The sequence below is a fragment of the Podarcis pityusensis genome (genome assembly GCF_964106645.2).
Source record: "Podarcis pityusensis genome assembly, chromosome: 2".
Taxonomy (NCBI): domain Eukaryota; kingdom Metazoa; phylum Chordata; class Lepidosauria; order Squamata; family Lacertidae; genus Podarcis; species Podarcis pityusensis.
Window position 1 is genome coordinate 126,324,874 of NC_138029.1, and position 12,214 is coordinate 126,337,087.

Genomic DNA, 12,214 nt, shown 5'->3' on the forward strand with positions numbered 1-12,214 from the left:
TCTGTTTCTGCCAAGTGGAGAAACTGCTGATTGCCAAAATCTCAACAGGAAGTAATCTGAACATGACAAAGGACTGGTGGCCATGCCCCCCACTTTCATATCACCCTCTTCCTGCTCAGTTGAGAAAACAAAGTCCAGAGTGTGGCCTCTCACATGCCTTGGGATGGTGACATGTTGGGACAGCCCCATGGTCATCGTGGCAGCCATGTGTCAGGGAATTGGCAGAGGAGGAATTGTGGAGACCACCTCCTCAGCCTGATCCTTCTAGAAAAGAGGAAGACAGTTAAGAAGTACAACAGGGGTTTGAGGGAGGTCACTGTTTAGATGCAGATTAGGGGGAAAGTTATGAAATAATGGGATAGGAGGAGGAGGAAGAGGAAGTACCAGGGGGTGACAGCTGACGGACACAGTGTCTTTAGAAAGCATTCCAGACCCTGCCTCCCAGATCCTAGCAAGCCTTGAAAGTAGGGGAGCAAAGGGCTCAAAGGCAGAGGGCGCTTGTCAGCACCCATAGAGATGACGAATGAGGAAGTGGGAGAGACATGGAGGGTGGAGATTCTCTTGAGACAATGCCATTTTCCAAGAGGCTGGGTTCCAAATCCTCTCTGTAAATACTGAAGAAAAAGCCGATGGTAAGAAGCATTTCCTTGTATTTGTATGTTCCTGGCAACCGGCCATGAGAGTTGCTGGTACCCAACTGACACCTTGTTTGATTATAGCTCCCAGCAGCCATCTGGAAGCCCCTGCCTCTGCCAACAGGAAGTGATCTGAACTTGACAAGGGACTGGAGTCAATGTCCCACACTTTCAGATCACCCTCTTCCTGCCCAGTTGAGAAAACAAGGTCCAGAGTGTGGCCTGTCACATGCATTGGGATGATGATATGTTGGGACAGCCCCATGGTCATTGTGGCAGCCATGAAGTCCTGAGTCACCCCAGAACAAGTTGCCTCAACATGGATGCTGAAGTCCCCCCAAACCAACAGTCTGGGAGTCCTCTACACCACCTCTGAGACCAGCTCTGTCAACTGAGGCAGGGAGACTGCTGGGCAGTGTGGTGAGTGGTAAACCAGCACAGTCCCTAATCTGTCCAGACTGCCCAATGCCAGAAACACACATTTTATTTTTTTAAGAATATATATTTTATTAAAGTTTATATATAAAAAAGTTACAAAACTTCACATATTTTCCCATTTTCTAACCAAACCAATACTTTTATATAGATACAATAAAAACCTAGAAAGGTGGGGGGGGGAGAGAGAGAAGGAAAAAATAGAAAAGAGAGGGGGAAAATAAGATTCAGAAAGATACTGAAGAAGCTGGTCTCTAAGGTGCTACTGGGAGGAATTTTTTTATTTTGTTTTGACTACGGCAGACCAACACGGCTACCTACCTGTAACTAAAACTAAAATCAGTTAACCTTTAAAGAAGATCCCAACCAAAATGCTTTTAATACAGATCAAAGGAAAGATGGATAATCTCTCTCTCTCCGTTTATTTTTTTGCCGTCAGGTACTCCTTTGTGTTCAGTTCGGGCTTCAGTCTAATAATGTAGCACTTGGGCATGAAGATGCAGCCCAGAAGCCCAGCACTGGAAGCCAAGATAGAGAAGACCTGCACAGCTACCATGTATTTCCCCTTTGTGCTCAGGTAGGTGGGCACAAAGGACACCCAAACACTGCAGAAGACCAGCATGCTGAAGGTGATCAGCTTGGCTTCATTGAAGGCCCCAGGAAGCTTCCTGGCTAGGAAAGCCAACGTGAGGCAGATGGTAGCCAGGAAGCCCATGTAGCCAAGGGCACCATAGAACATGGCAACAGACCCTTCATTGCATTGCAAAATGATCTCGCCAGGTTGGGAGCTCATGTCAGAGTCTGGGAATGGAGGAGAAAGTCCCAGCCAGGTGATGCAGATGACAACTTGGACAGTGGAACAGGAAATGACAATGGAGTTGGTCAGACTTTTCCTCAGCCATTTCCTCAGCCTGTTCCCTGGCTTGGTGGCCATGAAGGCCAGAACCACAGTGATGGTTTTTGCCAACACTGAAGAGATGGCAGATGAGAAGACAATGCTGAATACCGTTTGTCGGAGAAGACAGGTGACTTTCCTTGGCCGGCCGATGAAGAGGAAAGAGGACAAAAAGCAGAGCAGGAGGGAGAAGAGGAGGATGTAGGAGAGGTCCCGGTTGTTGGCCTTGACTAGGGGAGTTTCATTGTATTTCAAGAATATTCCCAAAATGCAGCCTGTGGTTGAAGATAAGAGTAGGGCAAAGGAAGCCAGGAGTTTCCCCAAATAATCTTCATAGGACAAGAAGTTAGTTGCTTTGGGGACACAATGATCTTGCTCCTTGTTTGGATGCTGATCTTCTGGACATTTGGTGCATTCATTGGCATCTGCACAGAGTAAGAGAGACTTCAGTATACTGACATTAGGCATACACCTAGAGCAGTCTGAATGCTGTTACAACTGTGGGGAATGGTTGGCATATGGGAGAGATCAAGAAAGAACACTGTGTTCACTGGTAGAGAAGTTTCAACCCATGGCTTCTTTCCACTGGTGTCATGTCCTACCTTCCTGAGTGGAGATTGTCCCTTCTGAGCAGGGAGCACAGTCATAGCAGCACGGGGGTTTCCCTTCCTGAATCTTCTTGGCATATCCAGGGCAACAGCTCTTTGTGCATCTTGAATGAGGCATGGTCTGGAAATCAATAGAAGGAGCAGCATCAAAGTAATGGATTGTTGAGTTTTGGAAGCATTATCATTATTGTTGTTGTTCATACCCAACCCATCTAGCTGGGTTTCCCCAGGCACTCTGAGCAGTTTCTAGCACATATAAAAATATAACAAAGCGTGAAACTTTATTATATTCTTAAATATAATAAAGCATCTTTACTTCCAATGGCCCAAAGTGAGCTCAGACCCAATTAGGAGTGATTTCTTTTTTGCTTTTTGTAGAGCAGCATGGCTGTGAAATCTCTTTAGTGTTTCTGCTTATTCCCTTTAACATTGATATACTACAGTTTTCGACATATACAGACAATCCAGGCAACATGTGAATTGAACCAGCAACAATAAAAAAATTCCTACAAATGGGGCACTAAAACAACTCCTGACACAGTTGTGTTGTGCAGTTGAGAAATAAGACTGGACTGACTGATTTTTGCCTTGCTTGAAAGGCTAAATGGCATTGTTGAGGTTGGGATGAAGGCTGCACCTAGTGCAAAAATTGGCACCTCGTTTGCTCGTGAGGCATATCTGCACTTCCCATTTTCCTTTTAGGAAGCTTTCCAGGCTAGATAAAATATATATATTACAGCTGTTCATTTTGTAATTCATTTTATAAGTCTCTTATTCATTGTCAAATTTTATACATGCTTATTCAAGAGTGAGATCCAATCAGCGCAATGGGATTTAGCTCCAGGGAAGTGTCCATGATTGCAATAAAAGCCTCATATATCCTTTTTTTTTTAAGAATATTTTTTTATTAACCGACCAATCACATCAAATCAAACCAAATTACATAAATTCCAAATTACACAGCCGAATTTTAAATTTTTGTTGGGGGTACCCATATTTCAAGTTCCGAAGGGATCCAATCAACTTTTTGCTTCTTACTGCTGTTTTAATGTCCACAAATCTAAGTTTATGATGTTCACAGTACTATCCAGTCCTTTCTTATTATTTTTCCACATCTCTTGTTCTTATTTTCATATATTTTTCCTTTCTCTTTGTGACCTCTGATAGTCTCCGCAAGCTGGTTAGAACAGTTTGTAATCCTGCGTGGATTTTTTATTTATTTATCCAGTAGCCATATCCAGACGTTTTCCATATAACATCACTTCCATACATCAAAACAGTCTTAGCGTCATTAATCTTCACCAATCTGCCTCCTTCCTCAAAACCTCTGAGGAGATTCACTAGGAATGCAGTCTGAAAACAAGTCCATTCTTCCTCCCGGCTATAAATCCTTTGGCAAGATGGCGACTCCAAATTAATTGCTGAGCCATTCCCAAAAGCTCTTATTGCTTCTCGGTCTCCATAAAGCATACTTTTGGTTAAAGTTTATCTCCACACAGACCTTAATCATCCTGCTTGGGTCAGTTCAACCGATGATTCTAATGAGGAGGGGTTCTTGTAAATCACATAGAAGGAAAGTAAAAAAGTCCCCCCCCCCCCATTCAGCCCCGTTGTCAACATATCCCGCCTTTGGTGTATCTTCATCGTAAAATATTCCTGTTTCTCCAGCCCGTCGTCTTCTTTTTCAGAGGTCACTTAAATTAGCAGACTTCACTCCCCTTCTTCACTTGAAATATGTGCATTTGCTTCTTTTGTAATTAATTATTCCAAATTGCTGCAACTAGTGCGCGATCAGAGACAGCGTCCAGGAGAGCCGAGGTCCACATGGGGGCATTCTGCCTAGGGCCCTCACCCCTTCTTTCGAATTAGGGGGTGATTTATGGGCACAGCAGGCAAGGGCAGTGTTCCCCATTTCCTTGGGGCAACAAGGGAGGCTGCCTACTCCCATAACAGCCTCTTAATTACTCCGTGTGGGTCGGAGAGATGGTATTGTCGGCCATCTTCCAATGCACCCCCTAGTGGCTGAGGAGATTTCACCCCTCCCATACCCAAGAATCTCCTGATCATCTCCTGATGGTCTCTGCTGACTCTCCAGAGAGAAGGAGGCGTGTCCTGCCTATCTACTTATTCTGCCCAGCAACATATCTGTGTGTGTGTGAGAGAGAGAGTCAGTCAGTCAGTGTATCGGAGAGAGTGAGAGTGTGAGAGATCCTAGAGATAAGATTGCTGCTAAGAGCAGCTGCAGACTCTCAGTGTAGCATTGATTTATGCTTAGAATATTCAGCTCTGTATATAGCTTTGTATCATAGTTGTAGTTATAGAATAAAAGGAAGATATTTTACAGAGCTGCTCTCCGAGTGGTTTATACTCTGCAAGACTCTGCGAAACTCTGCTGCGCAACGACTGTATTATTGAGACAGTGAATCCGGTGCTCTCAGCTCTAAGCTGTGAGTCCACAGCACTGTGACCTGTTCCTGTGGGAAAAGGAGGTCTCTGGCGGTGCTACCCAGCTCGCCTAGCCCAGTCGGGGTTGAGGTGCATGAGTCCAGTTGGCGCACTGGCTCTAGGGCGATGCTGACAGTGGCCCCCCGCCTCATATATACTTTCAACTAGCTATTAGAGTGTAACAGAAATCATAATATTAAAAAAGCACATAACATTTCTCCTACCTTCTTCCACAGCGTGGGCCATACTATTGTTTCTGGACTAATAGTGAACTTTAGATTTGAGGACTCCTGTCTCTCTATGCTCCCAATCTTCACACTAGCATGAGATTTATTAGGGAACAACACCCAATTCACAATATCAAAGTCAACTGCCAGTGCGCCATTCTCATCCAAGTACTGTCCGTCAGTTGAAGTATTAGAAGACAGATGGACTTCTTTCAAGAATGAATGAAGCTAGAAAAACAGAGAAAACCACGTTGGATGGCATCCATTAGAAAAGACTGGTTATGATTCTGAGAAATTATGTAAAGAATGGTCATCATGGATTTAGTACATGTGGAACACAAAGTTATAAGAAGGATGGAGTCATCTTTCTACTATAGGATCAACAACATCATAACAGGGCGGCCCCATTGCTAAAACCTAGACCACCTCCAAGACAGTCTCTATCCCAAAACCACTCAAAGACAGCCTCAAAGTAGAATCATACCCATCCAATCTCGTTAATAAACCAAACTACAAGATATTCACATCAATCTTGGCTAACTGTCTAAAAATTTTCCTACACAAGTTAATACCATCAGACCACACTGGCTTTGTCCCAGGTCGCGATATGACAGACCCCATCAGGAAACTACTGAATCTGATTGAACACAGCAAGGTAACTAGACTCTGACTGACAGTTAGGTTCCTAGACATCCTCTAGGCTTTTGATTGCTTAGAATGGAAATACCTACTAGCCATACTAACTAATATGAAATTTGGTCACAACTTCTTACAAACCCTCAAACAAATATGCTCCCGAGCCCCAGCAAAATGCAGGACTAACGGTCTGGACTCTAACACCATAACAATCCAAAGAGGCACAAAACCAGGATGCCCACTGTCTCCCTTCCTATTCATCCTGGCTCTGGAACGTCTAGCTATCCGAATCCGAGCAGCCACAGACATCAAGGGAATGGAAATAATTTAAAGGCAGAACCTTTAAATTAGGGCTCTTTGCATACAACCTGATGGTCACAACACCAAACCCCATAAACACAGCAACCACCCTAATCTGAGAACTCAACATGTTTGCAATGGCATTGGGCCTAGAAGTAAACGTTGCAAAATCTGAGGCTATGTGTTTCAACACCCACACCCACACCCAAAAAGAATTTGCCAACATCACCAAGATAAAACTTTGGCACACCAAGTTCAGATACCTAGAAACCCCAACAAACTATACCTCCACAATTACAACCCCGTGTGGTGACAAATCAACAGAGACTTGAGGTAATGGAACAACACCAACTTCACCTTCTCAGACAAAGATAGCCATGATCAAAATTATCACCCTTCCAAAATTAACCTACTGATTCCAAACCCTCCCAATTTGGATTCAATCTGGAAACAGCCTTATTAGAAAAACTAACCAATAAACTGAAATTGACATGGGGACAAATAGAAGAAGATACCTTCACCCCAGTATGGTTCCCCTTTAACATATACACAGTCCAACAAGACAACAAGAATCTGCCAACAGCATACGAATCAATCTGACTAACCTGATCCAAATATATATATACACACACACACCACTCACACAAAAAACAAATCTCACTACAGACAACCAGTCATAACCAGCCACACCCTATGCCACCCCCAAACATCTGTCACCTCCAAGGAAATACAAGTGAATTGTAAGAGAACCTATACAAGTGACGCTGGCAGAAAACCTCAAACATGCACTAAGTAGAAGAATAGAAACCTAGCCACCCTGCCCCACCCCACTCACCATTCCTCCTCCCCCTCTGCCCCCCCATTTCTTCCTAACTTAACTTGTATGCAACACTAATGTCTGACAACAAATGAAATTGACCTGTAGAAAACACAACTTGAAAAAAGGGACAATGCACGTATTTTGTAAACGAATAAATCTTATACAGTGTGTGTGTGTGTGTGTGTGTGTGTAATATATATATATATATATATATATATATATATATATATGTAAAGTGAGAGGCCATACCTGCCATGGCTGTAGACTTTGAAGTTCCATCTCGTTTCCTCCACCCACCATCAACCCCAGAACTGGCCCTACTAAACATCTTCCCACTCACATTATAAAGAGCTCATAACCCACCTATTCTCAGCAGCCAGAAGCATCATAGCCAGATACTGGAGAGACCTGTCAGGAGTAAGAAGACCCCTTCAACCCGGTATCGTTCCCCTTTATTATATAAATAGCCCAACAAGTCAACAAGAATCCGCCAACAGCATAAGAATCAATCTGGCTAACTTGATCTAAAAATGCACACACACACCACACTACAGCCAACCAACCACAACCAACCACACCCTAAGCCACGCCCAACCTCTCTCACCACCAAGTAAATACAACAAGCAAATAGTAAGAGAGCCTATACAAGTGACACTGACACAAAACCCCAAACATACACTAAGTAGAAGAATAGAAACATAACCACCCCACCCTACTCACCATTCCTCCTCCTCCTCTTTCCCCCTCCTTTCTTCCTCTCTTTCTCTTCTCTTTGGTGATCACTCATAGCCGAGTAAGATTGTCTTCCATAAACACAATGCTTGTTTATAAAGCTATTGTACTACCAACCTTTCTTCCTAACCTAACCCTGTATGTAACACTAATGTCTCACAACAAATGAAACTGATCTGTAGAAAACACAACTTGAAAAAAGAGACAATGCATGTATTTTTGTAAACTAAGAAATTGTGTGTGTGTGTGTGTGTGTGTGTGTGTGTATACAGACGCGGGTGGCACTGTGGTCTAAACCACTGAGCATCGGAAGGTCGGCGGTTCAAATCCCCACAATGGAGTGAGCTCCTGTTGCTTTGTCCAAGGTCCTGCCAACCTAGCAGTTGAAAAGCACGCCAGTACAGGTAGATAAATAGGTACTGCTGTGGCAGGAAGGTAAACGGTGTTTCCATGCACTCTGGTTTCTGTCACGGTGTTCCGTTGTACCAGAAGTGGTTTAGTCATGCTGGCCACATGACTTGGAAAGCTGTCTGTGGACAAACACTGGCTCCCTTGGCCTGAAAGCGAGATGAGCGCCGCAACCCCATAGTTGCCTTTCACTGGACTTAACCGTCCAGGGGCCCTTTACCTTTTACCTTATACAGTAGAACCTCTACTTACAACCACCTCTACTTGGGCCTGATCCAAGTCGCGACCACGGCAAACCTGGAAGTAAGCACCGGGTTTCCCACAATTCGCGCGCACGCAGAAGTATATATATATATATCGAGAGGCTATACCTGCCATGGCTGTAGCCTTTGAAGTTCCATCTTTTCGCCTCCTCCCACCATCAACCTCTGCTTTGATCTGGATGAATAAGCTGCATTCAAGGCCTGAGCCACAACTTGGACACTATTGTAAGTGATATAACTGTCTTGGGAGTGGATCCCTTCGATCTCCTTCTGGGGCAGCAGCATCTGATTCTCCTTCTCCCTGCATCTTTCCCAACTCCTCACAGATAAGGGATGCTTTAAATATGAACATACAAATGCTTTTCGCCAAGAAGCAGAAGCTATTGGTTCATAGTAGTCCTTTTTTGCTCCCTTATTGGTCTTCATTACAAAGGACAAAGAACCATGGGCATATCGGAAGGCTTCCGTCTCATAAAACAAGATGTTGTCTTGACGACCGGTGGTGATCCAGACTTTCCCCCTGGTTTGTGTCCTTTCAAAGAAAGATTGTACCTCCATGATAGCATAAAATCCATCCTGAGAATCTGTATAGTAAACAAATACATTGACTTGTCTCCACATGGCAGATGGCTCATGAGGGAACCACAGGGAAGTTTTCCATTGTACTCTTTCTGTGAAGGCAACACAAATTTCCCTTTTGTTCATCAGAGGTGTCAAGGTGCTCAAGAACTTTTCTCCATTGTCATTGTCTGAAGCAAAGAGGCCGACCCATGTCCATCTGAAGTGCAGGAGGAGTTTGACCACCCCCTGGTTCTGAGCTTCTTCATTTGGGGCCATCGAGTTGACAAAAGGAGACTGTTTTTTATCATGAAGAACGAAGCCAGAACTGAGCTGGTGAGAGAAGGGAAAGAGACCAATGCTTTGCTTTTCAGGACAAATTTAATTATCAACATCAACCTTATTTGAAATAAACTATTTTTATTTTATTTTAGCAATGTATTCCACTTAACTGCCACAGTCCCTAAGCAGTTAAGAAAGAGTCGATAGGGAAAAAACCCAGGAAGGTACATCTATTAAACCAAACGTCAATTAAAATGCCTGCAGGAATAATAATAATAAATCTTCATCAGGCCGCATAAGGTCAATACAGAAGAGTCATAATGGATCAGGTTACCTCTGGAGTAATATTGTGGCCAAAAACATTAATAAAGATATTGTGCTGCCTCACCTCTAACTCTTTCATTTGGCAAGATGTAGTTGTCCAAACATAATATTTTGTTAGATAGAGCTTCTGCAAGTTGTATTTTATCAATATCAATATTGGGGCACGATCAGCATAAGTCATTGGGTGGATTTCAGTTTCACTCATTTTTTCTACTGGGAATAAAGTAATTGTTGAAAATCTCTATGGATATATGGATTGTGGACATGAGAATAGAAAGAGAGGTCTTTATCAGTAGGATGGTAGACTCTCCAAATATCTATAAAGCCATTTTCTTCCACTGATGTTTTATCATGTTTTTAATATTCTGTTTGGAGCTGCTCAGAGTGGCTTTTGAAACCCAGCCAGATTGGCGGGGTATAAATAAAATTATTATTATTATTATTATTATTATTATTATTATTATTATTTTAAAGGTATTGGCTATGTTGCCTTGCTTTAGATCATAGATGAAATCATACCATTGAAACATCTCCAAGTATATTTCCACCTTTAGCATTCCACATTTTATTACATTATTTGTACATTTGGGGGGGAAATGGTTATTTATTGTTTTGTAAATGCATATTGAAGAAGATCTATATTGAAACAGTGGTACATTTAGCATTAAGTTCCTTTCTTACTATGATTTTGCTCGATTTATTTAATAAAATAGTTATATTATCCTCAGCATAATTTGTTGTTTTGTGAGATGACAAATGTCAGGTGTGCCCATTCTTACTTGTGGGATTTTGTAGATTCCCAACATGCCTGCAATGTGCATGGAGATGTCAGATTCACCCCGTTCAAGAACAGCCAGTAACGTTTTCTGCCTTCCACAGGTGTAGTTTGGAATATTGATTTTCCCACCGGCAAGCAGATCTGTCAGGGCATCAGAAGTCGTTCTTCCATCAAAATGGGTCTCATAGATGCTGTAGCCCAGGGTGATGTTGGGTAGGAGCCTGGAGTTATGATTGACATCCTGAACAGCCAGCAAGAAGCTAAGAATTTGCCATCCCCTTTTAGTCACAAAACTGCAAAAAGAAAACGCCACAGTGAATTTGAAAGTCGCATTCTTTTTTGTATAAATCAAAGCCAATGGGAAAGAGCACAGTAAGTAGGGCAAAGAGCAGCAATGTCCACAAGTATCTTTGCAGGAGAGAAGAATGGAGAAAAAACCAGGACACAAATCAGCCACCTGAACCCACCACCAGCTCCAGTGGCAGAGGTGCAAACAGCATTTTATTCTGTGAACTGGCCCGAGATCTTAGGATGAATGGCAGTATATAAATTCATTGAATAAATAAATAAATTAAAACTTGTACTTAAGATTGAGGAAGATGGCTGCGCATATGACATCACATGCATGACATTTTGGGAGGAGCCAGGGAACAGAACCAAACACAGTTGCCGATGGCTCCTCATTTCTCACGCTCAACACTTCCGGTCTGAGATGTCCATAAATAATGCTAAACTGCAAACAATGCTAATCTGTGTGAACAAAAATCATGGCTAATTGGGTAATATTGTATCTGCTACCTTATTTTACTCCTAATCTTGAAGAGGCTTAATTATGAGCAACTTAAATACCAGACCCCCCTTCATGGATCACTGCCTTGCCGTGGCGAAGGGGCTTGAATAACTCAGAGAAGCTATGAGCTATGCCATGCAGGTCCACCCAAGATGGACAGGTCATAGTGGAGAGTTTTGACAAACGTGATCCACCTGAAGCAGGAACCAGCAAGCCACTCCAGTATCCCTGCCAAGAAAACAGGTTTAAGGATTTAGATTTGGTGGACAGAATGCCTGAAGAACTATGGATGGAGGCTCACAACATTATACAGGAGGCAGCAACGAAAACCATCCCAATGAAAAGGAAATGCAAGAAAGCAAAGTGGCTGTCCAACAAGACCTTCCAACTAGCGGGGGAGAGAAGGCAAGCAAAATGCAAGGCAGATAGTGAAAGATACAGGAAATTGAATGCAGATTTCCAAAGAATAGCAAGGAGAGACAAGAAGGCCTTCTTAAGCGAGCAATGCAAAGAAATAGAGGAAAACAACAGAATGGGAAGAATCAGAGATCTGTTCAAGAAAATTGGAGATATGAAAGGAACATTTCGTACAAAGATTACCATAATAAAGGAAAAAGTGGTAAGAACCTGACAGAAGCAGAAGACATCAAGAAGAGGTGGCAAGATATCCTGATGGACTATTTGGATTACAATGTAGTTCTGCTGGGAGATATGAACGGAGTGGTATCTACATATATGGATAAGGCACAAAAACAGGTAGTCACCAAGGATGGTAGACTACCGAAGACCTTTTTTGAGATGACAGACAATTTGGATCTAGTGGACATTTGGAGAATAAAGAACCCCTTGGCTAAGGAGGGAACCTTCTTTTCTGAAGCCAAGATGACATGGACTAGAATTGACCAAATATGGGTAACTAGAGGAATGGCACCAAAGACTAGGAAAGTGGAAATCTGCCCAAAAACCTGCTCCGACCACAATGCCGTTAAGATGGAGATGAAACTAATATCAACTGGCTCCTTCAGATGGAGGATGAATGGCACCTTATTTAGAGATGAAGAAGTTTTAAAGAAGGCAC

At 42.8% G+C, this 12,214-nt stretch overlaps 1 protein-coding gene across 1 annotated transcript; it reads right to left on the reverse strand.

Moving 5' to 3' along the window:
• Positions 1-1,491: 1,491 nt before the first annotated feature.
• On the reverse strand, positions 1,492-11,030 carry LOC308471942 (vomeronasal type-2 receptor 26-like; the record flags this gene model as incomplete). Its single annotated transcript, XM_080996260.1, has 6 exons — positions 1,492-2,390; positions 2,568-2,694; positions 5,243-5,473; positions 8,513-9,295; positions 10,348-10,639; positions 11,017-11,030. 6 exons carry the CDS (start codon positions 11,028-11,030, stop codon positions 1,492-1,494), a joined length of 2,346 nt encoding a protein of 781 aa, XP_080852386.1.
• Positions 11,031-12,214: the final 1,184 nt, after the last annotated feature.